This window comes from Chionomys nivalis, chromosome 21 (genome assembly GCF_950005125.1).
Source record: "Chionomys nivalis chromosome 21, mChiNiv1.1, whole genome shotgun sequence".
In the NCBI taxonomy this organism is placed as follows: Eukaryota; Metazoa; Chordata; class Mammalia; order Rodentia; family Cricetidae; genus Chionomys; species Chionomys nivalis.
In genome coordinates this window covers 20,510,007-20,536,931 of record NC_080106.1, presented here as the reverse complement: position 1 = coordinate 20,536,931, position 26,925 = coordinate 20,510,007, and the positions used below count along the sequence as shown (strand labels likewise).

The following is a 26,925-nucleotide window of genomic DNA, read 5'->3' as shown; positions in this document are numbered from 1 at the left end:
ATAGAAAACAGCAAGAAAGAATAAACATAAACAAATTTGGGATGGAGGGAGGAGTCACTTGACAAAGTGCTTGCTGCATAAGGGTTAGAACCTAAGGACTTCAGAGCAAGGAATTCCCTATAGTGAGTGGACAGTTCAACAAGAAAATGTGACAGGGTGGCCTTGACAGATGACCAGGTTCAGATCACATCTGTAAATGACAGTAATTATAGCACCTGTTCGGCTGGGAATGGTTTAGGCCATGTAGAGTTTTTACAATCATGATTGACATATAACTCCGTGAGTGTTGAGACTGGGGCAAAGCTTCAAGCTCTCATGTGACCTTGCCCAGCCCCTTCTAATGTGAGGCTCAGCAGGCTGGGCACTGCATGACAAGGTATAGACATGGTGTGCTAGAAGGTTCCTCCCATTCTTTTGCCTGGTATAAAGTGAGCATGTGTGCATAGTTGGAGACCCAGGATGGAGATACGGAAGCCATGAGACTGCCCGCATCACTGGACCAAGGCATGAGGTTAAAAAGACAGAGTCAGGAAGGGAACAGCAACCAAGTGAGGTCTGGGCCTTTTTCCCTGGTCACGAAGTCAAGAAGAGTGACTGGTGGCCTTACCTGCCTGCTGCAGAACACCTACCCCCCTTCCCCAAAGCTGTGATGGCAACAGTAGAGAGGCTCCAGAGGGCTGGGAACACCTGAAGCCAGTTCCTGAGAGAGCTGCCGGGGCTGAGCCAGCTTTGGCCAGGAGATGTGCGAAAGATGAGCAGGCTTCCAGATCGTCGCAGGGTCTCTCTCCCAGGCTTGCTTGCTCTTCCTCTCCTTCCCTTGCTTGCCACTGCCACCCTTCCTCCTGTGCTGGCCACCTCTCTTCTGTTGGAAACCCTCACTCTGATTTTTGGGTTGTTGGACTACCAGCTTTACTTACAAGAAACTGAGCAGCTCTGAGGGTATAGACGCTGCTTGCTCGGGATCTCACAGCTGGTAAGCAGCGAGGACAGGATTTCAATATGGGCCCTGACTTTAGGTTCCTTGTTCTTTACTGTTTAGAATCCAGATTAATCTCTTACACTAAGTCACCAGAAATCTTCGAGTACTTCTTGTTGCCTATAGGTAAAACCTCTGAACTCTTTGGCTCTGTATTCCTATAAGTAAACTTCAGGCACATTTTTTTTTCATTATACGTCCATGTTAACACACACACTTATTATATATTGTATTCTTGCCGACTGTGAATAAGAACACAGTCAGATACGATTTAAATCTCTGTGTGTGCATGTGCATGTGTGTGTGTGTGTGTATCACAAACACAAATAAGGTCTTTGGAGGCAGCAGAGATGGCTCAGGACCCAGGTTTGGTTTTTTGCACTTAAAATGGGCAGTTTATAGCCACCTGTAACTTCAGTTTCAGGGGATCCAGTGCCCTTTTCTGACCTCCAGGGGCAGAGGCAGCAGGAATATGCACATGCACACATACATGTGCACACATACACACACATGGAGACTAACACTAACATGCATAAAAATAAAATAAATAAATCCTTACATTTGAAAAGTAAATAGGGCCCCTCAGTTTTTCCTTGGGGGTGAGCTTGCAAGTGCTGCTGAGGTTTGTGTAATGTGTGTCTGGGGACAGCTGGCCTGGCACATGAATCACCATTCCTGGACCTCAACAGGGTGTCCTATTAAGCCCTCAGCAAATTTCTTTCTGCAATCCACAGAGCAGTGTCCAGGAACTGATCTGTAACATGAACCACAGTTGTTTCCAACTCCACATCTGTACCCATAGTCCCTGCAGTTAACCCCACCCAGCAGCCAAATCTTCCATGTTGATGAATAAACCCCATATCATGTTCAGAGTCTTACTTGCTTACCCTAGATCTGGGCATTTGTGACAGTCCTCTTGTCTCTGAATTGTGGCATCCTTGAGTCAGCACTAAAGTGTCTTACTCCGTGTGCTTCACCCTGCGGAATACCTTCCACAGATATTGTTATTATCTGTTTTATAGCGGAGGGAACTGGGTTTCAGAATGTTCAAATAATTTCCCCCCAAAGTGAGTGGTAGAGCCAGGATTTGAACCCAGCACTGACTCCAGAGTCTCAACTCTTAAGTTCTAATCTGTGTGAAACAAAAAGGGGTCTCCTGCACACCTGTTGATTCTTTCCAGAACCTGACAGACCTATATGCACACTTTCAATCATCAAAATACACAAAAATCAAATGTAAAGCAAATTATTGAATGAATAATTACTTGAGTAAATTAATGGACGAGTGAATTATTGAGGCCAACATCAAGAAGAAAGTCTGCAGTGGAGGAGTGGGGGCCTTTATTTATGATGCAGCTCCTGGTGATGCAGAATATATTGGTTCTTGTATGTAGAGTCAGCATGGGCCCTTAGACATCACCACTAGGCTTCGACCTATCTAGCTCTCGGCTTGGCCATACTCTATGATGTCTGGCTCATTAGTTGGGCTCTGCTGGCAACTCCAGACTCTACCAACTTAGCAACTCCAGTGGGAGGAACAGGTATCGGATGGCTCTTGGTCCAAGCAAGCTTAGGCCACGAGCCTGATCTGGATCCCACACCCAGGGGCTGAAAGGGACAGTGTGGTTAGATCTGGGTTTCCCTCCTCCAAAACTACTGTGTGTGTGTGTGTGTGTATGTGTGTGTATGTGTGTGTATGTGTGTATGTATGTGTGTATGTGTGTGTGTATATGTGTGTGTGTGTGTGTATGTGTGTGTGTGTATGTATGTGTGTGTATGTATGTGTGTATGTGTGTGTGTGTATATGTGTGTATGTGTGTGTGTGTATATGTGTGTGTGTGTGTATGTGTGTATGTGTGTGTGGCTCATGAGCCGAGATGGTGCTAGGGAATAGGAAGCTATAACCAAGAGATGTGGAAATGGATATCAGAAGTACAGGTATCAACGGTCCAATTTGTCTCTTGCAGGACCTGGTGGACTGGCAGAAGCCTCTCCTGTGGCAGGTGGGCCACTTGGGAGAGAAGTATGATGAGTGGGTTCACCAGCCAGTGGCCAGGCCCATTCGCCTCTTCCACTCTGACCTCGTCGAGGCTTTATCCAAGACTGTCTGGTGAGCACTGTGCAGGGTCTGAGATGGGAGCACCAGTAAAATATAGAAGGGGAGGGAACAGTTGAGTCCTCCTTAAAATAAAGACTATACTGTAAATTTGGGGGGAGGTGGGACAAGCTGTAGCCATAATCAATTCCTGCACACAGTTTTATCCACTATCTGGGTAACACCCTACCGTGTGCCTGGGCCTGCTCTTTTCCAGACTCCTGTGTAGAGTTGGAAGCCTTTAATGCATCTGTTGACACTTTCCCTGCAATTAGTTCTCCCTGCCCCAAGAAGACAGCGTCTATATAGCTGTCCAGAGTCAGTCACCGTGTACCCCATAGTTCTTTTCTGCCCATGACTCATCTCAAGAGACAAATCCAGGCCAGGTGGTGGTGATGCACACCTTTAATCCCAGTGCTCGGGAGTCAGAGGCAGGTGGATCTCTGTGAGCTCAAGGCCAGCCTGGTCTACAGAGCAAGTTCCAGGATAGCCAGAGCTATGTAAAAAAACCCTGTCTCTTAAAACCAAAGGGGGGGGGGACGACAAACGGACTCACAGCCTCTCTTTCCTTTCCCTTGCTCCTCCCACCACTGTGCCTTTGACCACAGCTCTCCATGGCTTTCTGCGTGTACTTTGGTATCTGCTTGTCCCGCTGTAGCTAAAATGTGAGCCTCAGAGAAGCTAGACCCTGTTGTCCCCACTCCTTCCATGCATCTCTCTCTCTCACCCTGATGGCCCTCCTGCAGGTACAGTGTCCCCATCATCTGGGTGCCCCTGGTGCTGTACCTCAGCTGGTCCTACTACCGAACCCTCAGCCAGGACAACATCCGACTCTTCACGTCATTCACGACAGGTAACGACAACAAACTGCCTTCTTGCTGACTTGTCTCTGTGGGTCTCGATGGCAGGAAACTGTGTTCTCTGTGGTCTGGAGTTTCTATGGGCATAAAAAACCGTGTCACAAATACTTCAAAGTGGAGTTTAGCATAGAACAAATTGTCTTCCCCAATCCAACGGATACAAAAGTCAGTATCACAAACATCATCATATCATCAAGTGTCACAGCAGGAAGGGAACCTCTCACTGAAATTAAAAACAGAGAATGTGCTAGGTATGGCACCCCCCCCAGGAGGCAGAGACAGGAAGATCATTACAAGTTGAGGCTATCCTTATATATATTAGCAGGCCCAGGGCAGCCAGGACTGCATAGTAAGATCCTGTCTCAATTCAAGAAACAGAGAATATACAATCTAGAATTCCTCACTGAGAGACTAGATGAAGACCAGGCACAGTGGTGCACACGTGTAATCCTATGCTTCCAGAACAAGGGCAAGGGAATTACTTACTGTAAACTAGAGGCCAGCCTCATCTACCATAGTATGTCCAAGGCTAGCCAAGGCTAACCAGGGCTATATAATGAGTCTCTATATCAAAAGGCAATAGATAGATAGACAGATAGTAGAAAGGTAGGTAGATAGATAGATAGATAGATAGATAGATAGATAGATAGGTAGGTAGGTAGATAGATAGATAGATAGATAGATAGATAGATAGATAGGCAGACAGACAGACAGACAGACAGATAGTAGAGAAGCAGAGAGGTAGATAGATGATAGATAGTAGAGAGGTAGATGATAGATAGATAGATAGATAGATAGATAGATAGTAGAGAGATAGATAGATAGACATATATATATATAATAGAAAGGTAGATAGATAGACAGACAGACAGACAGGTGGCACAGCTGCATGCCCATGAGCCCATGTTCACATCACAGACTGAAGGAGAACTTGGGAGAAAGATATTGAAACACCATAGACCATCTTCAAAGCTAAGGGCATCACAACAGAAGCTGAGCCTGGCAGGGACACATGATCTCCTCTACTTAGTATGTAGCATGTGCCAGACCATGTATTTTCCCGAGACTCCTCTCAGCAGCCCCATAGAAAAAGCACTTGCTATGCCCTCTCAGAGTTGAGGAGACAGTTACTCCCAAAGGTACACATGTGTCCAAACACCACATAGTACATGGTTAGGTGCATGCTTATCTTCCAGGTTTATCTCCCAAGATTTTTTGAGAGGAGGGACTGGGAGATAAATCGGTTGGTAAAGTGGTTGCTTCACAAGCATGAGGACCTGAGTTTGTCCCCAGCATCTATATAAACATCCAGACATGGGAGTGAGCACTTGTAATCCCCCAACTCAGGAGACAGAGACAGATGGGTCCCCAGGCTTCACTGGCCAGCCTCTCTAGCCTGACTGGCCAGCCTCAAGTTTCAGTGAGAAACCCTGACTCAAAAATCAAAGTAGATGGCTCTTGAGGAGGAACACACCCAAGACTGTCCTCTGATCTGTACGAGCATGCACACATACCTGCAAACGCATGTGCATTTGCACACACAAAGTAGAGCCTGGGGAAGGTAAGTGAGTCATTCAGGGTCATATGGTCAATCTGTCCTCTAGCTCACAGAGTCTCTGCTTACCTTGGTCTCCAGGCACATGCCTCTTCTCCTGCCCAGGTATCTACCTGGGCACCTTAGGATACTGTCTGGGGGTATCGCTGCTTCCCTTGCCTGATCATAGTTTGTTCCTGACATGGCACCAGACAGTTTCCTTCCTCCATACACAGAGGCTTCTCTTCTTCCTACATCCCCTGAGGACAGCAAGTCAAGAGTACTGGGGCCCTCAGTTTATCTGCCTCACCCAGGATAGGGTGGGGGATGAGCACAGTGTGGAAAGTGCCCCCGCACCCCAGCCCAGAACCCAGAGGGTTACCGTGCATATCCCACTAGCCACAGTTACCCTTTTCGGCCCACGCTGAATAGCTCAGGCACAGCACAGGGCTTGTTGCTCAGAGGCCTGCTCACTGAATTGCCCACTGTCTGCCCGGCACTCCCCTAACAATTACCAACAGTGGCAGGGCCGCCGGGGCTGGTGGCCAGAGGGGGAAGGGGACGCTAAAGCTTTGGCCCGGGTCCCTCTGCTGGATTCCTCCAGAGATGCCACTCAGTACCAGCTCCGGCCGGATGGGCAGACTGGGTAATGCTGGGGTGAGGAGGCGGGAGGAGGCTTGACCTATAGGAGAGGGCTGTTCTCTATGGCAGGGACCGTGATTTGAGGGCTCCACAGCACCACAGACCTCTGCAGACAGCTAAAATGTGCCCGTGTGATAAAGGTCCAGTGTGGCAGGCTAGTAAGCTGAGGCCGCAGTGCCAGCAACAGAGGCATGGGAGACGCATTGCCTCATGCATTCCTCATCCTGAAGGTCACCATGCAAGGCACAAGTCACACGCAAATAAAAGCTCACAAAGCAAGGCAAAGGGACACTCAGTGGAGTCCCACTGCAGCTACCGGACAAGTAATGCTCTGGGATAAACACTGGAGTGCCGAGAGTAGTGTAAGCTCTGGGGAGACAGAATTTCAGAGAGGGGTGGTACATACGGGTTCAGTCTGTAGCTGCATCTCTTGTTCGTTCCCAGATGAAGGGTCATTACCAGGCATCTAGAAATTCACTTGGAGCCATTTGTCAAAATGAGGACTGGTCTGACACTGGCCAAAAACCTGGTGGTCACTCCTGCTTCCAACCTGCCCAGACTTTCTCCCTTCCACAGCAGCCCCTGTAGCCATTGGTCCTGGGCCTGCCTACAGTATGCAGATCCCCTGGGCCCTTCGGAGGTCCATCTCAAAGCTGTCTCCCTCTAAGCCTGGTCAGCGCATAGGGTGGCACAGATCAAATTTCATCCAGGAACAAACCTCCAGTGAGGGGTTCTCTGCTGTTCTCTCCTGATAAGTGACTAGGAGCCTTCTGTGTTAAGCACTGGACACATAAAGAAGACCTTAGTCAGGGCTGGGTAGATGGCTCAAAGGTTAAGAGCACTGGCTGTTGGCTGTTCTTCCAGAGGTCCTAAGTTCAATTCCCAGAAACCACATTCCCAGAAACTCACAACCATCTATAATGAGATTTGGTGCCCTCTTCTGGTGTAGAGACATACATGTAGGCAGAATACTGTATTCATAACAAAAACATCTTTAAAACAAATTTTTAAAAATTAAAATTATGATCTTACTCATGGAAAACCTTATCTCCCAGTTGGGGGCAAAGAATCAAATGATATCACAGTACCTAGTGCTTTAGGGCAGAGCAAGATGCACAAGCCAGCCAGAGTGGGTGAAGACAGGGACACGTGGATTGGCTCCCCAGGGACAAGAAAGGTGGAGGGACTCCAGGGAGGAGAGCATCAGCAATCTGTATGCGTGGGAGCCACTAGCGGTTAGATTTGGCCCTTGGACAGGTGATATGGCTGGAAGATCAAGACTTGAAGGACATGGAATGTTGTGTTTGGCAGGACTAGACTTTGTGTAGAGGCCATGAGGTATCACAGAATGGTTTAACAAGGTATAGAAGCATGAACGGAGGCCTGACACTGCCCTGGGGTATAATTTGTGATAAGGCAGTGGGAATCAGAACAGTGAACAGGGGTTGGGGAGATGGCACAGCAGCTGAAGAGCATGTACTGCTCTTGCAGAGGACTTGAGTTCACTTCCCAACACCCGTGTCAGGCAGCTGTAATTACCTTCCTGTAATTCCAGCTCCAGGAGATCACAAACCTCTAATCTTTTTGAGCACCTGCCCCCCCACACACACTTAAAAATAAATATCTAGAAAGAAAAATAGTGAACTGAGATGGTTGAACAGACAGACAGACAAATGGATTTAAACAACAGATTGTGCATGGTGGCGCAAGACATTGTCAAGAAAAACAACTATATATTCCTCTTCCCCACACAGCATCACTTCAGCCATGTGCCTATGTGGAGGCTATCTCCATAATAAATAAGCAAACAGCCGGGCAATAGTGGTGCACGCCTTTAATCCCAGCACTCGGGAGGCAGAGGCAGGCGGATCTCTGTGAGTTCGAGACCAGCCTGGTCTACAGAGCTAGTTCCAGGACAGGCTCCAAAGCCATAGAGAAACCCTGTCTCGAAAAACCAAAAAAATAAATAAATAAATAAATAAGCAAACAAACAAAATGCCAATGGAGGTGAGATCCACATATCATAAAACTAACGTAGCACTTGACTAGCATAGTGGCCTTTAGTGCGGGCACCACCTCCATCTAGTTTCAAGCCCTCTCGTCGCCTCAGAAGGAAACTCAGACCGGATGGGCAGTTGCTCCCTATTCTCCATCCTCCTCCCCACAGAGTTGCCCCTCTGCTCTCTGTGTCCACAAATGGACTTGTTCTGGACTTTCACACAAATGGGACCAGGTACTCTGTGGCCCTTGCTTCTGGCTTCTCTCACTTTGCCAAAGAGATTTGAAGTGGGTGGAGGTGACAGGCCTTGGTAAACTTCTGGGTGTTTCCCCAAGGAGAAACCCCAATGAGTAGCCTGGATGGGTGGGGCCCAAAGGAAGGAAGATGATTAGTTTAATTTGGGAAGGGTTAGCTCTGGAGTCCTACGTATACCATGGGAAGACACGTGGTAGCACGTGACCAGCCGAAGGTGTGATGGAAGCATAGATCTGGGAGCTGCCAGCCTAGACTAAAACCAGTTATGAAGCAGGGAGTTTGGAAAGACAGGCACAGTTTCCACGGTAGAACCTGAGAAGGGACATCCAGTTCCATCTCTTGAATGATGATGGGCACACAACTCAAAATTAGCTAAAAACCACTGGGCTATATCTTTATCTTTACATATAAGGATAAAAGCTCTCCCCAGACTGGTTTTGAACTAATGATCCTTCTACCTCAGCCTCCTAATTACTGAAATTACAGGCATGTACCACTATGGTCATCTTAAGAATGGTATCTTAATAAGACTATTTTTTAAAGAGAGAAAGTATAGCTTGTGAGGAAGGGGGATGTATAAGTTTTTATTACCATGACAAAATGCATAACAAAAGCAACTTGAAGTAAGGGTTTAGCTTGGCTCCCAGTTTGAGGCTATTCCATCGATGCTGGGAAGTCTGGGTGGCAGAACACTACTCAGTTGGTCATATAAGACCACAGTCAGGGAGAATGAGCTGCTGCTGCTGCTGCTTCTCCTCCTCCTCCTCCTCCTCCTCCTCCTCCTCCTCCTCCTCCTCCTCCTCTTCCTCCTTCTCCTTCTCCTCCTCTTCCTCCGCCTTCTTCTCCTTCTTCCCCTTCTTTTTCATCTCTTTCTCTTTCTCCTCCTCCTCCTCTTCCTCCTCCTCCTTCTGGTTTTTTGAGACAGGGTTTCTCTATGTAACCTTGGAGCCTGTCCTGGAACTTACTCTGTAGACCAGGCTGGTCTCAAACTCACAGAGATCCACCTGCCTCAGACTCCCAAGTGCTGGTATTAACGGTGTGTGCCACTACTGCCCAGCACTTCTGCCTTTTTATTCAAGTCTAGGACCCCAGTCCAGCAGACACTGTGGTCCACATTCAGGATAGTTCTTCCCTGTTCAGATTAAATGTTTCTGGAAACACCCTCATAGAAGCACACAGAGGTGTGTTTCCATGTTTTCATGGAGATGTTAAATACAGCCAAGTTGACAAAGAAAATTAACCATCACAGAGGGTAAAACCAAGAAGAAATGGAGGAAACTAGACAGGAGCAGAAGGACTAGAGTTGAAATCTAGAGATCAAAAATGAAAACAGGAATAACACCAAAGAGTAAAAACAGGGATGTCATTAGAGGGCTGGATCTCAAGGACTTTGACCTTGAAGATATTTGCACAGCCTTCCCGCCTCCATCCAGACACAGGTAACTATACCTGCACAGCCTTCCCGCCTCCATCCAGACACAGATAACTATACCTGCACAGCCTTCCCACCTCCATACAGACACAGATAACTATACCTGCACAGCCTTCCCGCCTCCATCCAGACACAGGTAACTATACCTGCACAGCCTTCCCGCCTCCATCCAGACACAGGTAACTATACCTGACACAGACAACTATACCTGCACAGCCTTCCCGCCTCCATCCAGACACAGATAACTGTACCTGCACAGCCTTCCCACCTACATCCGGACTGATCATTTTCCTCAGATACTGTGATTTCAAGTCTATTGACATTTCCTTATTTAGCCTTTCCTGTTCTTCCTGCCCACACACTCATTCATATATATATATATATATATATATATATATATATATATATATAGAGAGAGAGAGAGAGAGAGAGAGAGAGAGAGAGTACTCATTAGGAAAACATTGGCTCTCTGACCAATAACCCCATCACTCTAGTAAAGAACCTTCCCAGGGGGCACTACAGATCCTCAGAGCCTCCTTTCCACTTTACCACAGGACTTTTCAGTGTGACCTGCCCATAGCTACTAGACAGAGGGCAACAACACCCAAGATAGCCTTGGCAAGGTCTCTAGAGCCACCAGGCACAGGTGTACATGGCATCCACCAACCATGAGCATCTCTCTGGCTCCACTGCAGATTATTCCGTGGCGGTGCCCAAGTCCATGTTCCCAGGCCTCTTTGTGTTGGGCATGGTCTCCTGGACCCTCGTGGAGTACCTCATCCACCGTTTCCTGTTCCACATGAAGCCCCCCAGTGACAGCCATTACCTCATCATGCTGCACTTTGTCATGCACGGCCAGCACCACAAGGTGAGCAGTGTGGGTCCTGCTTGGCCCCAGCACATACAGCCAGCTGCAGGAAGCCTTGCAGCTAACGCCACTTCCCAGGAGTCTTCCTGAGAACCCGGTTCTGGGCTTGGAGTGATGGAAGTGGAGGATATTTGAGGTTTTCCAGGGGTCTGACTAGGTTGGGCATTCTAATCTGAGCCAGGCAGGAACGATGTGTGTGATACTCTAGGTTTGTGCCCACACCACGATGATTGACACTAGATTCTATACATCACCCAAATTCATCATCTTTAATGTTTACAACTCATTCATTCAACAAAACAGACAAGAGCCCTCGCCCCTGTAAGGGTATCTACTGAAGACGGTCTTCCTGTGCTCCTATCCCACAGTGGAAACTGACGCTTGGGGACACCGAGGAACTGAGTAACCCTCCCTCTTCCTTTGAGGGTTAAGGGCCAAAGACTTAGGCTCTGATTCTCTGGTTCACTGTAAACCTTCCTCAAAAAAGCTTCCAACTGAGAAATGAGGGGTGGGAGCACCCTATTCAATTTCCAGGATCCTCCCACTACGGACTGTATTAACCCAGGTTGCTGGTATGCGGCTCTCCCATACAACACCAGGGTTCAGTTTCCAGGAAGCCCCTCTGCAAAGGACTTGGTATATGAGGTCAGGACTCCTGCTGTAGCTAATAAGTGGTCCCAGGAGCATGGGTGTCCTTGGGCAGTTTTTCAGGTACAATTCTGGCTAGGAAATGAGGAGAAGGACACTTTCTTTGGGTCCTTCAGGCTTGTTGACCTACCTGTCCCAAAGTTGCAAAGATACCAAGCCTTCCAGGACAGGTCACTGTCCCCTCATTGGGACATCTGACTGCTCCACTCCGTGAGGAACATCTGCACTTTGACATACCATGACCACAAATAGGCTACCAGTCTTGGGCTGCCTCTGATACCCACACCTCTCTGCCCACAGGCACCCTTTGATGGCTCCCGCCTGGTCTTCCCCCCAGTGCCAGCCTCTCTGGTGATTGCCTTCTTCTATGTGTTCCTGCGGCTCATCCTGCCTGAGGCCGTGGCAGGCATCCTCTTTGCAGGGGGTCTCCTGGGCTATGTCTTCTATGACATGACCCATTACTACCTGCATTTTGGCTCACCACACAAGGGCTCCTACCTGTACAACATGAAGGCCCACCATGTCAAGCATCACTTTGAATACCAGAAATCAGGTAAGACTGAGCCTCCCAGGCTTTATTTTTGTTTATTGATTTATTTGGCAGTTTCTGCCCCAACTAAAAGCCAGCCTCCATTCAGGAAATGGCATATACAGAGTGCTCATTTGTGTAGTCAGCTATGCAGAGAGGGGCAAACTCGGATATCAATACATGGCAAAGATTATCTCAGACAGTGATAAGTGTCATAAAAAAAATAAAGCAAGAAAGCATTGGGCTGGGTGTGGTAAAACCTAGGTTAAACTCAACACTCTGGAGACCAAGGCAGGCAGCAGATCTCTGTGAGTTTGAGGTCAACCTGGTCTACATAGGGAGTTTTAGGCTTGTCAGAGCTATATCCTAAGACTCTGTCTCAAAAAAAAAAAAGATAAAAGGAAATTTTATGATATATTTAACTAGCATAACCAAAGTATTATCATCTTGTAATTAACATAAAAATCATTAATGAACTACCTTATATTCTCTTATACTATTTATTTTGTAGAGAGAACATCTTAATTCATATGCTAAATTTTTGTCAGAAATACTTGATCTATGTTTTTCAATAAAATCTATAGTTAAAAAGACAGATTCACAGATATAAGTTGCTCCAAACACACTTCTGAGTTATTCAGTAACTGTGTCAAATATATGTGTTCACATCAAAACTTAATTTGAATTGAATGGAATCATCAATCAGTCCCTCTGAAGCCCTAGCCACACTCCCAGCACTCAGTAGCCCAGCGTTCATTGTGACTACCATGCTGGCATATAAAGCCCTAGAGAAAGAAATTCAAGGAACAGGTCACTGCAGATGTCACTAGAGCTGAGACCCAAATGAAAGGAAGGCCGCTCTGATATCTAGGAAGTGGCAATTCCAGGAACAACACCCCGAGGCAGGAATGAACTTGACCTTGCAAGGAAGAGGGAGAAACTGAAGGAGAGCAATGTTGGGGGGGGGGGGGATACAGGTAGGGCCAGGCCCACCCAGGAGCTCAGGACACATAAGGAATCTGGGGTTATACCAGCTGTGTCTTGGGGAACACTAGAGACACAGGTGTTTGGCCCTTGGGAAGGCCAGCGGGGACATACTGAAATTTTCCCTAGTTCTACAAGTAAATTTCTTTCTGCTCTTCGGTCAACACCTGATCTTCTGCCCCATTTGTCTCCTTCTGCAGGGTTTGGCATCAGTACTAAGTTGTGGGATTACTTTTTCCACACCCTCATACCAGAGGAATCCCACCCGAAGATGCAGTGACAACCGCCAGACCCTCTACTCTGCCCTTAGTCTAGCCCTGGCCCCTACACCCTGTCCTACCCCCGCCTCCATCCAGACCCTACCGAGATCAGCTTGGCCAGGCAGGATGGGCTGTGTCTAGCCCTGGAGTTTGGTGGAGACCTTAAGGCAGGACTTCCCTTTTGGCTTGCTGTGTGAGGATAGCATCCTCTTGATAGCCAAGTGGCCCTTGGGGACTGGCTCATTCTCAGAGAATTAGAATGCCCCAATGGCATTCCTACCTAAGCTTCAGCCCTCAGTACTGACTCAGGGTCTAGACAATGGCCCCAAGGGGCATGAAGGAAACTGACCCCACCTGTGCCTTAGAACCCTGGGCTCCCTGGGAGCTTCCCTATGCAGCAGAGGACCAGTGTCACAGCAGAAGCATGCCATGTAGGCCTGTGGCCACATCTTTCTCTCCTGCCCTCTCTTGAGAGAGTTTGGTGGTTCAGAAGTGAATGAAGGGCTATCCCAAGAAAGGACAGCACGATGCCTCCCACGGGCCACTCCCAGACCCCAGGACAGCCATTCTGGGCCCTGCCAACCCCAGATATCAGCTCTACTACCAGCTGCCTCAGTGGAAGTAATCGGCACTCATCTACCTGGGCAAAAAGCCTGAGGATGGCTGGCATCCATTGTGAGGCAGACAGGAGCCCCTTGTCTTTGGGAATCAACTGCTGCTTTCTCCATCTCTCCTATGCCCCCAAACCACAAAACTGCTCCCCAAAAGAGGCTGGAGAGGTCTCTGCATTGGTGAGAGCCCCAATCCAGCCTTGGCCATTCTTGGCTTCCACCCACACAGGTGGATGCCTGCCCCAACTCAGGACCCTCCCAGCAGTGCCTCCTGAAGCCAAGAAGGGGCTTTCACGTGGGTGCCTTATTGCCTTCCCCGCCCTGAGACCATTCTTCCTTGTAACCAGAGCCCTCCCTGCTCCTAAAGTCTTATTTATAAATTACATAAATATTCTTAATCTGACTCCAAATGAAGTAGCTGGTCAGATAGATGACTCTTTCTAATCCTGTGTGTTGAGCTTATGTAAAGAAAAAAAATCATCTTGCCTTCCTCTTTGTTCCTTTCTTACCCACAAGCCATTACTACTTGAAACTTGTCAAAAACCCAATGGGTGCAAAGACTAAAGAGAAGCAGTGTGACTGGTCCTATGATTTGTACTGTTTACGGTGAAGCTACCTAGAGATTTTGAGATAAATATACAAAACTGCAGTTGTGAAATAAAGATGTAAATAAATTGTATATTTTGAAAAATAAAAACATTGAGAAGAAACCAACAAAGACCCGTTGGTGTGTGTGGGTAGTGACTGGACTCCATCATGATTGGGAAGGAGGATGTTATTACTCTGAGCAGGTTGTATACAGTGCTGGGAAATGAGATAATGCAAAGCTGACTGGCAGGTCAGGTATTGTGGCACACACCTTCAACCCCGGTAGAGGCAGAGGCAGGCGAGTCTCTGAGTTTGAGGCCAGCCTGGTCTAATCGCTGCTCTCTACATGCTGGGTTTTATGGTCTGAATGGCACTTCCACCATGGAGTAAATAGTACTAAACTCTGGAGGCCTGTTATGGATCCCAGGGATTGAATTCAGGTCACTGGGATTTATGACAAGTCCCTTACCGGTCTGACCATCTCACCTGCCCTCATATTTAGTCTTATTACTGATTTCTTCAGACTTCTTCATTTACTGATATACAGACTTACTTCATTTCTTCATTTACTGATCTCTTGAGACAGCATCTCTGATTGTTGTCTGAATTCTGAAGGGATCTCTCTCACAATCTACCTTAACATACCACTGGGAGGATTTTGATTTTTTTTTATTTCTGAGAATTTCATGCATGTGTACACCCAAGTCTGATCATACCTAATCTCCATCCGCCCGTCCAACTTTTCCCGTATGCCCCCAGTATGCTCCCCCTGAGTTTCATGACCTATCTTTAATAATCCATGGGCTGGTTAGTTTTTTGTCAGCTTGACACAAGCCAGGGTCATCTGGGAAGGGAGGACATCAACCGAGAAAATGGCTCCATCAGATTGGCCTGAAGGCATGTCTGTGGTGGCATTTTCTTGATTTATGATTGATGTGGGCAGTGCTACCCCTGGGAAGGGGGGCCTGGGCTGTATAAGAAAACAAGTCGAGCAAGCTAGTAAGTTCCTCCATAGCTTCTCTTTCAGTTCCTACTTCCAGACTTCCTGCTGGCTTCCCTTCATGATGGACTGTGACTGTAATGTGTAATTCAAACAAACCCTTTCCTCCCCTAGTTATTTTTGGTCACCTTATGGTATCACGACAATAGAAGGCAAACTAGAACAACCAGTTAAGTCCAGTTAGTGCTGCCTATATCCATATGGGTGTGGGGCCATCCCTGGGATCATGGGTAATCCTCCAGGTGGCCACATCCTCAAAGACAAAATGAAACAAAACAACAAAATGAAAACGTCCTCCCTCAGCAACTGTCCACTGTTGGCAGTTCTTCAGTATAAACTGGAAGCTGACAACCATCTACTTCATCTAGGCTGGGATCCTGGCTGGGCGGATCTTGTGTAGACCTTGTGCAGGTAACCACAGATGCTGTAGGATCATGATTTCAATAGACAGCACCCCATTGCACTTCCTCACCCTTGGCTCTTACACTCTTAATGCCTCCTCTTCTGCCGTGTTCCCTGAGCCTTAGTGATTAGAACGTTAATACAGATGTCCTGTTTAGGACTGAGCACTCCACCTCTTTTTCAGGAGGATGGGGTGCAAAACAGGGTTTCTTTGTACAGCCCTGGCTGTCCTGGAACTCGCTTTGTGAAGGGGAACACACCAGATGAAGGGGAACACTAATAAAGTAATCCCACACAAGCTCCTAATAGGATATAGTAAGGGGTTCTTTATTTAAGGGGGGGACTCACAGATAACAACAGGAAACACCAAATGTCTTAAGCAAAGGTAGAAACATGCATGCATACAATATGACAAAATAGCTTTGCATAAGTGTACAAATATTGTAAGCAGAAATAGGAGCATATTCAATATAAAAAATATAGTTTGAACTTGTATCAATCAATATGTAAGAATCTATGCCAATGTAAACTGACTATAAATAATAGCTCAAAATTATTCACCCTATTACTCACTATTATTTTAATGTGAGTTTACTCACACTAATCTACCTATTATCCCATTCAATTCCCCTTTTTTTGTGAGATTCCTAAGCCTACAAAATTTCTACCCCAACCCCGAACCCAATATACCAGTTATGATCAATCCCTAATTGATATCCCTAACTCTGAGGACAAACTTTTTTGGGAGAAGGGTTGTCGTCTTCTAGAATTACTTCCAATTGTCATGGGGTGATGTTCTTTCTATGGGATCCTCTGAAAGTAAAATGATTGTTAAGTTCCAAGATTACTGTCTGGTAATATTTGCAAATAGTCTCTGAGTAATCTGTAGGGCTTTTCTGTAGTTCTTATTTGGGGTTCTGGCCAGAACATTGTAAGAAGGTGCATCATTTCAACTAACCAAGTTGGAATCATCTTGAGCAGCTGGTAACCAAAACTGGTCTTATAGTAGCACTATCAATATCATGACATCATATCAACCAGGCGGAGTCGTTGTGGGGCCCCTTCTTCCTGGAAACTTCAAAGATTACTGAAGGAAAATCTATTGTTCATTGTGGAAAACTTAAACATTATTCATATAGACATATATTCAATGAAAGAGGTGATATATACAAAAATAGGTATGGAGAAAAGTAAAATTTTTCCTAAAATCTTTCTTCTTTCTGTCCCATACCAGATGGCTCATGACATGAAACAGAAACTCTGAGTTTTTCTTTTAACAACATGCTTGGATTTAGAGAAGGACTGCCATTTTCCAACTCCAAAACCAGCTTTGATTTTAAGTGAGTCTATTATTCTACTGGTTAGTATATGTGTGTGTGTACAGAAAATGAAATTTTACACTGCAGATGACCTGTCTACATAAGTCATATTTCTCTTTGCTTGGTGATCCTTTCTGGATAGTTATATTTTCCTCTTTAGGCATCTAAACATCCAGGGTCTCTTGACTTTTTGAAGAATGTTATCCTGCAAAGACAAGAACAGGACCCTGCCTCAAACCTTATGAGGTTTTCTTACCACCTGTTCAATTGTCACCTCTGTGGGTGAGCTGTCATTTCTCTGTCTCAGGAGGTTTCTCCTTTACAAATTGAATCTTTATTAATTTTGATGTTATCCATATTTTTCTTCTCCTGTGGAAACAAGAGTGAAACCCCTTCCTCAGCATAGCACATCTCCTGGTTTCCATTGTGAGGTCAACACATCCTTAAAATATACAAGCTTATTTAATTCAGAAGTTTTTACTATTATCCATTCTCTCTCTCTCTCTCTCTCTCTCTCTCTCTCTCTCTCTCTCTCTCTCTCTCTCTCTGCTGCTATTGTTCCTTTCATTGGTTCTTATTCTGCACATATGATTGCAAGATACGAAATTTGTCCAGTAAGGATAACGTCTCATCCTTGGTCATTATTTGGATGGTGTGCATATTGCCTTCCTAGAGAGATGTCCTATCCATTAACCTATCATAACTTTTTAAAAACAGATTTTGATTGTCAAATTCAAATTCAACAGTATGAATTCTTTCAGATAATTTCTCAGCACCATTTGACATGGGTTGAATTTTGTCTGTCAAATTAATGTTATCCTTTTCAATGGTATTAATTTTTTCAGCGGGCTGTTCACTACTAGTCTGTAAAAACTATCATTTCTAAATGTATCTCATTCTTGGCTATGTTATCAAACCATTTTTTAAGGATACAATATGAAAAACAAAGCTAATCCCCAAAATCAAATAAATGTATGCATAAGAAAAATCACGACACCTAGGCACAGGGAGGGCATCAGAGCTAGGAAATCTCTAGCCTCCTCATCCATACTTGCTGATCCAGGCAGGGATGCTGCTGATACTGAGAGCACAGGAGTAGGTTGGCAGGTGCTGGGCCAGCAACCCAGGTCTGGACATATGCTCAGTGGTGTAGGCAGGGTTCCCACAGCAGCACATTTATTGGCTGTCAAGAGGAGCCTCCGGGTGCTTGCATACTCGGCCAGCTAGATTGCAAGCTGGGAGCATGCTGCTGCCCTTGGGAGGACCCGGCTGCTAGGCCAAATCCCTCTCTCCAGGTGAGCCATGACCAGCCTCAGCCACCCCGTCATCTTAGGCCAGGCCACCCACGCAGTGGTGTGGGTGCTGCCTAAGTCCCTGTGTTGCCACACGCTGAGGCGCTCCCAGGGCGAAGAGATAGATTTCGAGCGCCAACAGCGGCTCTGTGTGGACGTGCTAGGCAGCAAGCTGGGGCAGCAGGTGGTGCAACTTCTGGCCAACAGCCTACGAGAACCTTCCCAACTGCTGTTAGTGAAGGACTTGGCCTCATCACCTGTCCCGAGGCGCCCAGCCGCAGGAAGAAGATTGACATGATGAAAGAGGCAATGGAGAAACTTCAAGTCAACATTGTGGAGACAAAAGACGAAAACGCAACCTTAGATAGTGGTGATGTCTTATTCACAGGCAGAGAATTTTCTGTGGGCCTTTCGGAAGGGACAAACCAGCTTAGGCGCTGAAATCTTGCCTGATACTTCTAAGGACTACACCGTCTCCACAGTCCCTGTGGCCAATTCTTTGCATCTGAAGAGTTTCTGCAGCAAAGCTGGACCCAACCTGATTGCATAGGGTCCAGTGAATCTGTGCAGAAGGCCCTCAAGATCATGCAGCAAATGAGGGACCACTGTTAGGACCGAGTCTCACTGTACCACCAACTGTGTAGATCTAAATATCCCTAACAAAAGGCCCATCTTACTGCACCGAATCCCAAAAGGGCACCCAGAAGGTGTAAAGGTTCGTGAGAAACTGGAGGACCATCTACTGATCCCCGTGAGCAATTGGGAAATGGAAAAGGTGGGCGGTTTACTCACCTGCTGTTCCATTTTTATTAACAAGAAGGTAGACTCCTGAGCCAGAGTCCCTTCCCGGCGGCCAGCAAGGTGTCTCAAGCCGGGCTGATGACTCTGTACCCGCTTCTCTGTTTTCCTTGACAATCTGTTGTGCCACTGTGCTGCTAACTCTTGTTTACAGGAAACAAAATTAATTCCAGTTTGAACTGCTTTATTTTCCACGCCCTTCTTCACCTCAGCGGTGGTACCTAACCTGTGAATTGCTAAATGAATTAAACAACCTAGGAAATACAGAACTAACGAATTATTGAAACATGAGATTAATAGCGTGGGAACATTCGGTTTGGTGATGGTGTTATTAGTGTGGAAATGGTTTAGGTGCAGGGTATTCTAAAGGCTGTCTTCCTGATCAGCAAGATAAGCAAGGGATTATTTTTTTTTTTTCTTTTCTGTATCATGAGTCACATTTGGTTCCTGTGAAATTCCCTGGCCCATGGATTTTTCCCATTCTTCTCTCTTCTAAAATCTGAAATCCTTTCTTCCGGGTACTTTCTTTGGCCTCTCCCACTTCTTTCATAAGCACCTGGACCTTGGATTTGTTCAAGGTCTTGCAGTATGGGTGCCTTCCTGAAGGTCCACCTTGGGTGCACTCCTCCTCTGCCCCGTGGCCACATCTCCTACCACCACCAGCCTTCCCTTTCCCTAGAGAAGCACAGTGGGTCCTCAACAGAACTGTGGTCAAAATCAGAATGGCTGGTTGGGGAACAGGAACCTCACAGAGGTACCTCCTGATAGGGTTTACAGGAGACCTGAATGCCGGAAGAGGTTGTTACCATGCCTAGGAAGGTAAATTCAGCCCCAGGTGGTTGATATGGACTGTTAGACCAAGCAGCCTGGGAAAACCACTTGGACATCTTAGAAAGACTGAGCGAGATGCCATGATTTTGCCTCATGACTGGTCCTATAGGAGCATGGAAGAAAATCTTTCTCTGCCCCACCCACCCCCTTTTCAACTTCTTTCTGACTCAGCTTGTACCTACCCCCTTACAATTATTATGATCTTGAAAATCCATTTCCTTCCAAAGAGGCATAGCATCTAAAATGGCTGTTGCTGGTTTGGTAAGAGTCAGAGGGAGCTGCCTCCACCCACGGCCTAGGTGCACAATCAGGAAACGGTTCCTAAAGTCAACTTCAAACAATGTGTTAGTCTCCCGTGAAATATCCATGAATGTTTCCTGTGGAATTTGGCTGAGACTTCTTTCCTCTCTAGCCTTCAGCTTACACAACCTCCAGCTCGTACAAAGCTGAAACAGGTCTCTTACCAAGGACGGGGTGACAGCAAAGGAGGAAGGCTGAGCATTCCTTTCCTTAGAGCTGGAAGAATCAGGCTAGCCAAGGCATGGCACTTTACAAGGAAGAGTGACCCAACCGGGCACTTCATCAGACTTCCGGGTACTGCTACCTTGGCTGCGTAGCCTGCAGTTTGCCATTCAGTGTTTAAAACTGGGAAGACAAAGAAAGATTCCTTTCTGATCTATCCCTCCTCACCTCCCTTTGTGATCAGTGGTCCTTGTCTTGATGAGCAAAAGAGAATTGCCTTTACTGCCTTCCCCTCAGCAGATGGAAGAGTAACCCCTTAGAAATCAAGATTTCCTTTACCACTGTCCCTCTTTCACGTTTATTTGACAACTTTCTGGAGAAATATGTTCCGTCTCTTCCTTGTTGCCTAACTTTACACTCATATCATGCGCAAATATCTAACTATGAACATCCTGTGAACGAGCCGTATCTTGGTCACTATCACATTTCAAAACATCTCATCATGGATGAATAATATGGTTTTTTCCAAGTTCTTATATGTTATTTCTTATTTAGTTGTTCTTATATGCTCTTAAGAGCCAATTACTAAGGCCACCATCTCTCCATCTCTAAGGAAAGATGAAATAATCTAGTTTAATGGCGTGGTTTGTGTAGGGTTGCATGTTAGTCTTTGTGAGTATTCACTCTTTAACATTATACGGAATTCAGACATGATTTCCATGGGGTGTCAGGTTTGTGCCTTCTTATCTTCTTGCCTGTCTTCTTCCAGGCAACGTGTGGTTTTCCAGTCTGTGTGCCAAGCTAGTACAGTCACGACAGAGTGAAGTGTGGTTGTGCTGTGAAAAAAAGGACAAATCACAGAGCCTTTAGCATCCATAGTGTGAGCAAAAATGGTTCTTAAATTCCTAATGTAACATTACCTGTTATCATACGGCTTTCAAATTTATTAATTTACTTACCTCCTTTAGGAAATTTCAGTGAATTGTTCTAGGTGTGATAATCTTTATTGGCCAGCAGGTGTCACAGTTGCAACCGTGTGTAGGTGAGACGGCAGAAAGATGCGATCAGTGCGCGCATTGCCCTGCTTATATAATGACAAATATGCTTTGTTTGACAAATTTAAAAGCACTTAAAGAGATTCCGTACACGGAGAGAGTTTTTTGGTGGTCAGAATCAGAAAGAAAAAAAAAAAAAAACCCAGCCGGGTGGTGGTGGCACACGCCTTTAATCCCAGCACTTGGGAGGCAGAGGCAGGCAGATCTCTGTAAGTTCGAGGCCAGCCTGGTCTACAAAGGGAGTTCCAGGACAGGCTCCAAAACTGCAGAGAAACTCTGTCTCGAAAAACCAAAAAAGCAAACAAACAAACAAACAAAAAAACCCAAAGCTTTCTGTTAGTATTGAGCCATGATGTGCACAGCAGACAGATGTAAAGCCGCAGGCATCTTGGTGTGAAAGAAATGGCGGGCTGCGGTGAGAAAGTTGGAGTCCTAGGCAGGTTGCAGGTGAGAAACATGCCCAAGATGGTGAACTGGGAATTCTGTGGAGCGAGGAGAGGGTGCCCCAGTAAGCGGGACTTATTTCCACGTGGGTGCCAGATGAAGAGGACCACACAAGATGAAGTAATCCCACACTAGCTCTGAATATGGTATAGAAAGGGGTTCTTTATTTAAAGGAGAACTCACAGGTCACAACAGGGAACAGGAATGAGTTCAGCATCCAGGTTGGGAGGGTGCGTGGGCGGGCCTGCATCTTTTTGGTACCCAAGGCCACACCCAACCTGGTCCAGCCTCTCAAAGGCCATTGCCTGAAGGAGGTTCTGTTACGGTTTAGATAAAAGGCTGTGCAGTTCCCCGAGGGGTGCGGACCATGAGGGACAGCCCACCATCCGAGGCCTCTGTGGATCCCAGGCGGATAAGAGGTGACAGGTGAGAGACCTTGGCAGGTCGGGTCATTGGTGGGGAAGCCGGTCCCACAAGGAGCCGCAGTGGGTGATGGATAGGCACACCCTTCAGAGAGAGGGTTTGAGTATAGTTTATTCAGTGGGTTATGGGAGGAAAGGAAAGGGGGGGAGAGAGAGAGAGAGAGAGAGAGAGAGAGAGAGAGAGAGAGAGAGAGAGAGAAACAGAGAGAGAGGGAAGCGGAGGAGAGGAGAGGAGCCACAGCAGCAGCCACCTCTCCTGAACACAGGCTGTAAGAGGAAGGAAGATCCCCTTGCCTTGGCAGAAGTGGGCGGGGCTTGTCTCTTAAAGGGACAGGACAAACCACCAGCTTTGTAGACCTGGTTGACCTTGAACTTAGAGATCCACCTGCGTCTGCCTCCTGAGTGCTGGGACTAAAAGTGTGCACCACTACCACCTGGCTACACTCAGTCTCTTATTCTCAGTTCTGTGACCAGTTGTGAACATCCCTCCCATGTCTGCTGTCCTGGTACAAAAGCTTCTCTGAAAGCAGCCCAGGTCTACAAATACAAACGTGAATATTTAGAAGGCAATTTGATAGCATAATCACATAGCAAAATAGCAATGGCAGATTCTGCCCTAGTGCTCTGACCTCCCCAGCTTTGACCAGGATTACAGGAGCAGGTATGAAATTCCCTCCAGTGAAACAGGCCTCACATCCAATCGGAAATCAGTTAAGTTACTCCATAACAGCCATGCCGCTATTACACCAATGGACATATCTTCCCTGGAAGGTTGGTATTAAACCACGTAGTGTCCAGTCGTGGGTAGGACCACTGATGTCTTTTCTCCTTGGCAATTTAATTGCACCTTCAGTCACTATGACAACCAGCCTACAGGAGAAAGTTTACTGTTGCCTTGAGACTGATCTCTCTATGTTCTGCAGCCAAACTGTGTGGTGTCTCCAGCAATAGGGTCTTACCTCAGTGGGTAGCCAAGGGCAATAGCATTTAAACAATTTGTCCAGCCCCAGCAGAAGTTCAAGAAAGGTTGCTCAAAAGAACTATTTAAATTCTGATCAGTGGGGGGAAAAATCACAGGTTGACTTTTTTAAAAAATGATTTATTTATTTCTACTTTATATGCATTTGTGTTTTGTCTGCATGTATGTTTGTGTGAAGGTGTCAGATCCCATGAAGGTAGAGTTACAGGCAATTGTGAGCTGCCATGAGGGTGCTGGGAACTGAACCCAGGCCCTCTGGAAGAACTGTTAGTGCTCTTAACCGCTGAGCCATCTCTCCAGCCCACAGGTTGATATTAATGATTTAAAAAGTTCCCTTTCCTGATTCTCTGTCAAATACCTAGTGCCTTGCCAGGGCTGGACCCAGGGTCACCTTGTTTCTGTTCGTCATGACCCCAAATCTACTGTCTTTGGGTCTTTCCTGCATGGCTGGAAGTACTGTCCCCTTAATTTTATTCTATAGCATCTTTTTTTAGCTCTTAACTCTGACCTCTGCCTTTGAGCTTTGTATGCTTGCCTCTTGTGCCCAGAACAATATCCAACTTGTAGCAACGGCTAGTGTAAGTCTGCTCTGTCTCCAAGAGGTCTGTCTCTGCCTCGGCTTTGCTCAGTGCCTCTTCTTCTGGTCCCTGACCTCTGCTGCCCTCTGGTGACAACGTGCAGCTCTGCCTCATGATGAGCCTGCAAGAGTTCTATTTGGAAATTCTAGAACTTGCCCATCTTCTCTGGACTGCCCTTCCTGTCTCATTTCCTGTTTGAGAAGGGAAATGGAATGCTGTAGTATGGATTTCCAAACAGCCACAACGGTTGGAGCTTTCTTTACGGGCATTTGGCCTGTGAGAGATAACTTCGAGAAGCATAAAGACTACCTGAAGACAAGACACCGAACTGTCTCCTCATCAGTCAACCCCTCCCCATGCTGGCTGAGCACTGTCTTCAGGGACATCATCTGCCTTAAGGCTACTCCCTGTCAATCTTCTGCCTTAGTCCATTTTATGTAGTTATAATAAAATGCCTCAGACTGGTCTACAAAGTAAGTTCCAGGACATCCAGGGCTATACAGTAAAACCCTGTCTTGGAAAGCCTATATGTGTGTATGTATGTATTATGTATATGTGTATATATATATATATAATATGTGTGTATGTATGTATATATAACCACTAACCCCTGAAGTCTGATCCCAGATGTATATAAAAAGTACATATCTGTAATTCCAGCTCTGGAGAATGGGAGAAGGCAGGCTCTTGAGGCTCACTGGCCAGCCAGTCTAATTGAAATAGTGATCTCCAGGTTCAGTGAGAAGTCCTGTATCAAAAACTAAGGTGGGGGCTGGAGAGATGGCTCAGTGGTAAGAGCATTGCCTGCCTGCTCTTCCAGAGGTCCTGAGTTCAATTCCCAGCAACCGCATGGTGGCTCACAACCATCTGTAATGATGTCTGGTGTCCTCTTCTGACCTGCAGGCATACAAGCAGACAGAATACTGTATACTACATATATATATATATATATATATATATATACTATATAATATATATATATTAAGGTGGTGGGGATTGAAGAGATGATGGCTCAGCAGTTAAGAGCACTTGCTCTTCAAGAGGACCTGGGTTCCCACATGGTGGCTCACAACTGTCTGTAACTCCAGTTTAGGGTATCTGATGCCCTGTCCTTACTTTTGCAGACATTCACGTGATACACATACATGTACACAGGCACAACACTCATGTATGTAAAATAAATAAAACTAGAAACATTTTGAAATAAGACGGTAGGAGGCATAGTGATGGCTCAGTGGTTAAGGGCACTGGCTGCTCTTCTAGGGGACTCAGATTTGTAGATGAACATAATAAAGTGATCCCACACTAGCTCAGAATGGGGTATAATAAAGGGTTTTTTTATTTAGGAATAAACTCACAGATCTACAGTCCTCTGACAAGCGAGGAGCAGACACCAAACCCAGCAGCCAAGAGAGAGAGCATGAGCGAGCACATGAATTTTTTAGTACCCAAGGCCACGCCCAACCTGGTCCAGCATCTCAAAGGCTATTGGCTGAAGGAGTTCCCCAGCACTCCCCCCTTTTGTCTAAATAGCAGTTTCAAACCCAATATAAAACTATATACAATAAGAACAAATATCAAGTATAAAAATTAGAATTACAACCAGCATGGTATTGGCATAAGAACAGACAGGAGGACCAATGGAACCGAATAGAAGACCTGGATATCAATCCACACATCTTCAAACACCTGATCTTTGATAAAGAAGCAAAAAATATCAAATGGAAAAAAGAAAGCATATTTAACAAGTAGTGCTGGCATAACTGGATATCAACATGTAGAAGAAGGAAAAGAGACCCATATCTATCACCATGCACAAAACTCAAGTCCAAATGGATCAAAGACCTCAAACATAAAGCCAACCACACTGAACCTTATACAAGAGAAAGTGGGAAGTACACTTGAACCCATTGGCACAGGGAATCACTTCCTAAATAGAACCCCAGCAGCACAGACACTGAGAGAAACAATTAATAAATGGGACCTCCGGAAACTGTAAAGCAAAGGACACGGTCAACAAGACAAAACGACAACCTACAGAATGGAAAAAGATCTTCCCTAACCCCACATCAGACAGAGGTCTGATCTCCAAAATATGGAGTACAGACCTAAATAGAGAACTCTCAACAGAGGAATCTAAACTGGCTGAAAGACACTTAAAAAAATGTTCAACATCCTTAATCATCAGAGAAATGCAAATCAAAACAACTCTGAGATTCCATCTTACACCTGTAAGAATGACCAAGATCAAAAACACTGATGAGGGGGCTGGAGAGATGGCTCAGTGGTTAAGAGCACTGACTGCTCTTCCAGAGGTCCTGAGTTCAATTCCCAGCAACCACATGATGGCTCACAACCATCCATAATGAGATCTGGTGCCCTCTTCTGGCCTGCAGGCATACATGTAGACAGAACACTGTATACTAAATAAATAAATAAACTTTAAAAAAAAAAAAAAACACTGATGACAACTTATGCTGGAGAGGTTGTGGGGGAAAGGAAACACTCCTGCATTGCTGGTGGAATGCAAGGTGGTACAACCCCTTTGGATGTCAGTGTGGCAATTTCTCAGAAAATTAGGAAACAACCTTCCTCAAGACCTAGTAATGCTACTTCTGCATTGCTGGTGGGAGTGCAAGCTGGTACAACCCCTTTGGATGTCAGTATGGCGATTTCTCAGAAAATTAGGAAACAACCTTCCTCAAGACCCAGTAATACCACTTTTGGGTATATATCCAAAGGATGCTCAATCATGCCACAAGGACATGTGCTCAACTATGTTCATAGCAGCTTTGTTTGTCATAGCCAGAACCTAGAAACAACCTAAATGCCCCTCGATCGAAGAGTGGATAAGGAAAATATAGTACATTTACACAATGGAGTACTACACAGCAGAAAGAAATAACGACAGCTTGGATTTTGCAGGCAAATGAATGGAGCTAGAAAACATTATTTTGAGTGAGGTAACTCAAACACAGAAAGACAATTATCACATGTACTCACTCATAGGTGGTTTTTAAACTTAAAGCACAGAAAGCCAGCCTACAAACCACAATCCCAGA

At 46.0% G+C, this 26,925-nt stretch overlaps 1 protein-coding gene and 1 pseudogene across 1 annotated transcript in view; both read left to right on the top strand.

Annotated features, from left to right (window-relative positions):
• The window catches only part of Fa2h (fatty acid 2-hydroxylase), a 52,507-nt gene extending 38,113 nt beyond the window's left edge, over positions 1-14,394 (top strand). The window contains exons 3-7 of the mRNA XM_057753771.1: positions 2,944-3,086; positions 3,818-3,924; positions 10,489-10,661; positions 11,610-11,862; positions 13,023-14,394. Coding sequence (XP_057609754.1) covers positions 2,944-3,086; positions 3,818-3,924; positions 10,489-10,661; positions 11,610-11,862; positions 13,023-13,102 — 756 coding nt within the window. The 3' untranslated portion in view covers positions 13,103-14,394. The remainder of the gene's footprint in view (positions 1-2,943; positions 3,087-3,817; positions 3,925-10,488; positions 10,662-11,609; positions 11,863-13,022) is intronic.
• Positions 14,395-18,304: 3,910 nt separating this feature from the next.
• LOC130864044 (N(G),N(G)-dimethylarginine dimethylaminohydrolase 1-like) lies at positions 18,305-19,126 on the top strand (annotated as a pseudogene).
• Positions 19,127-26,925: the final 7,799 nt, after the last annotated feature.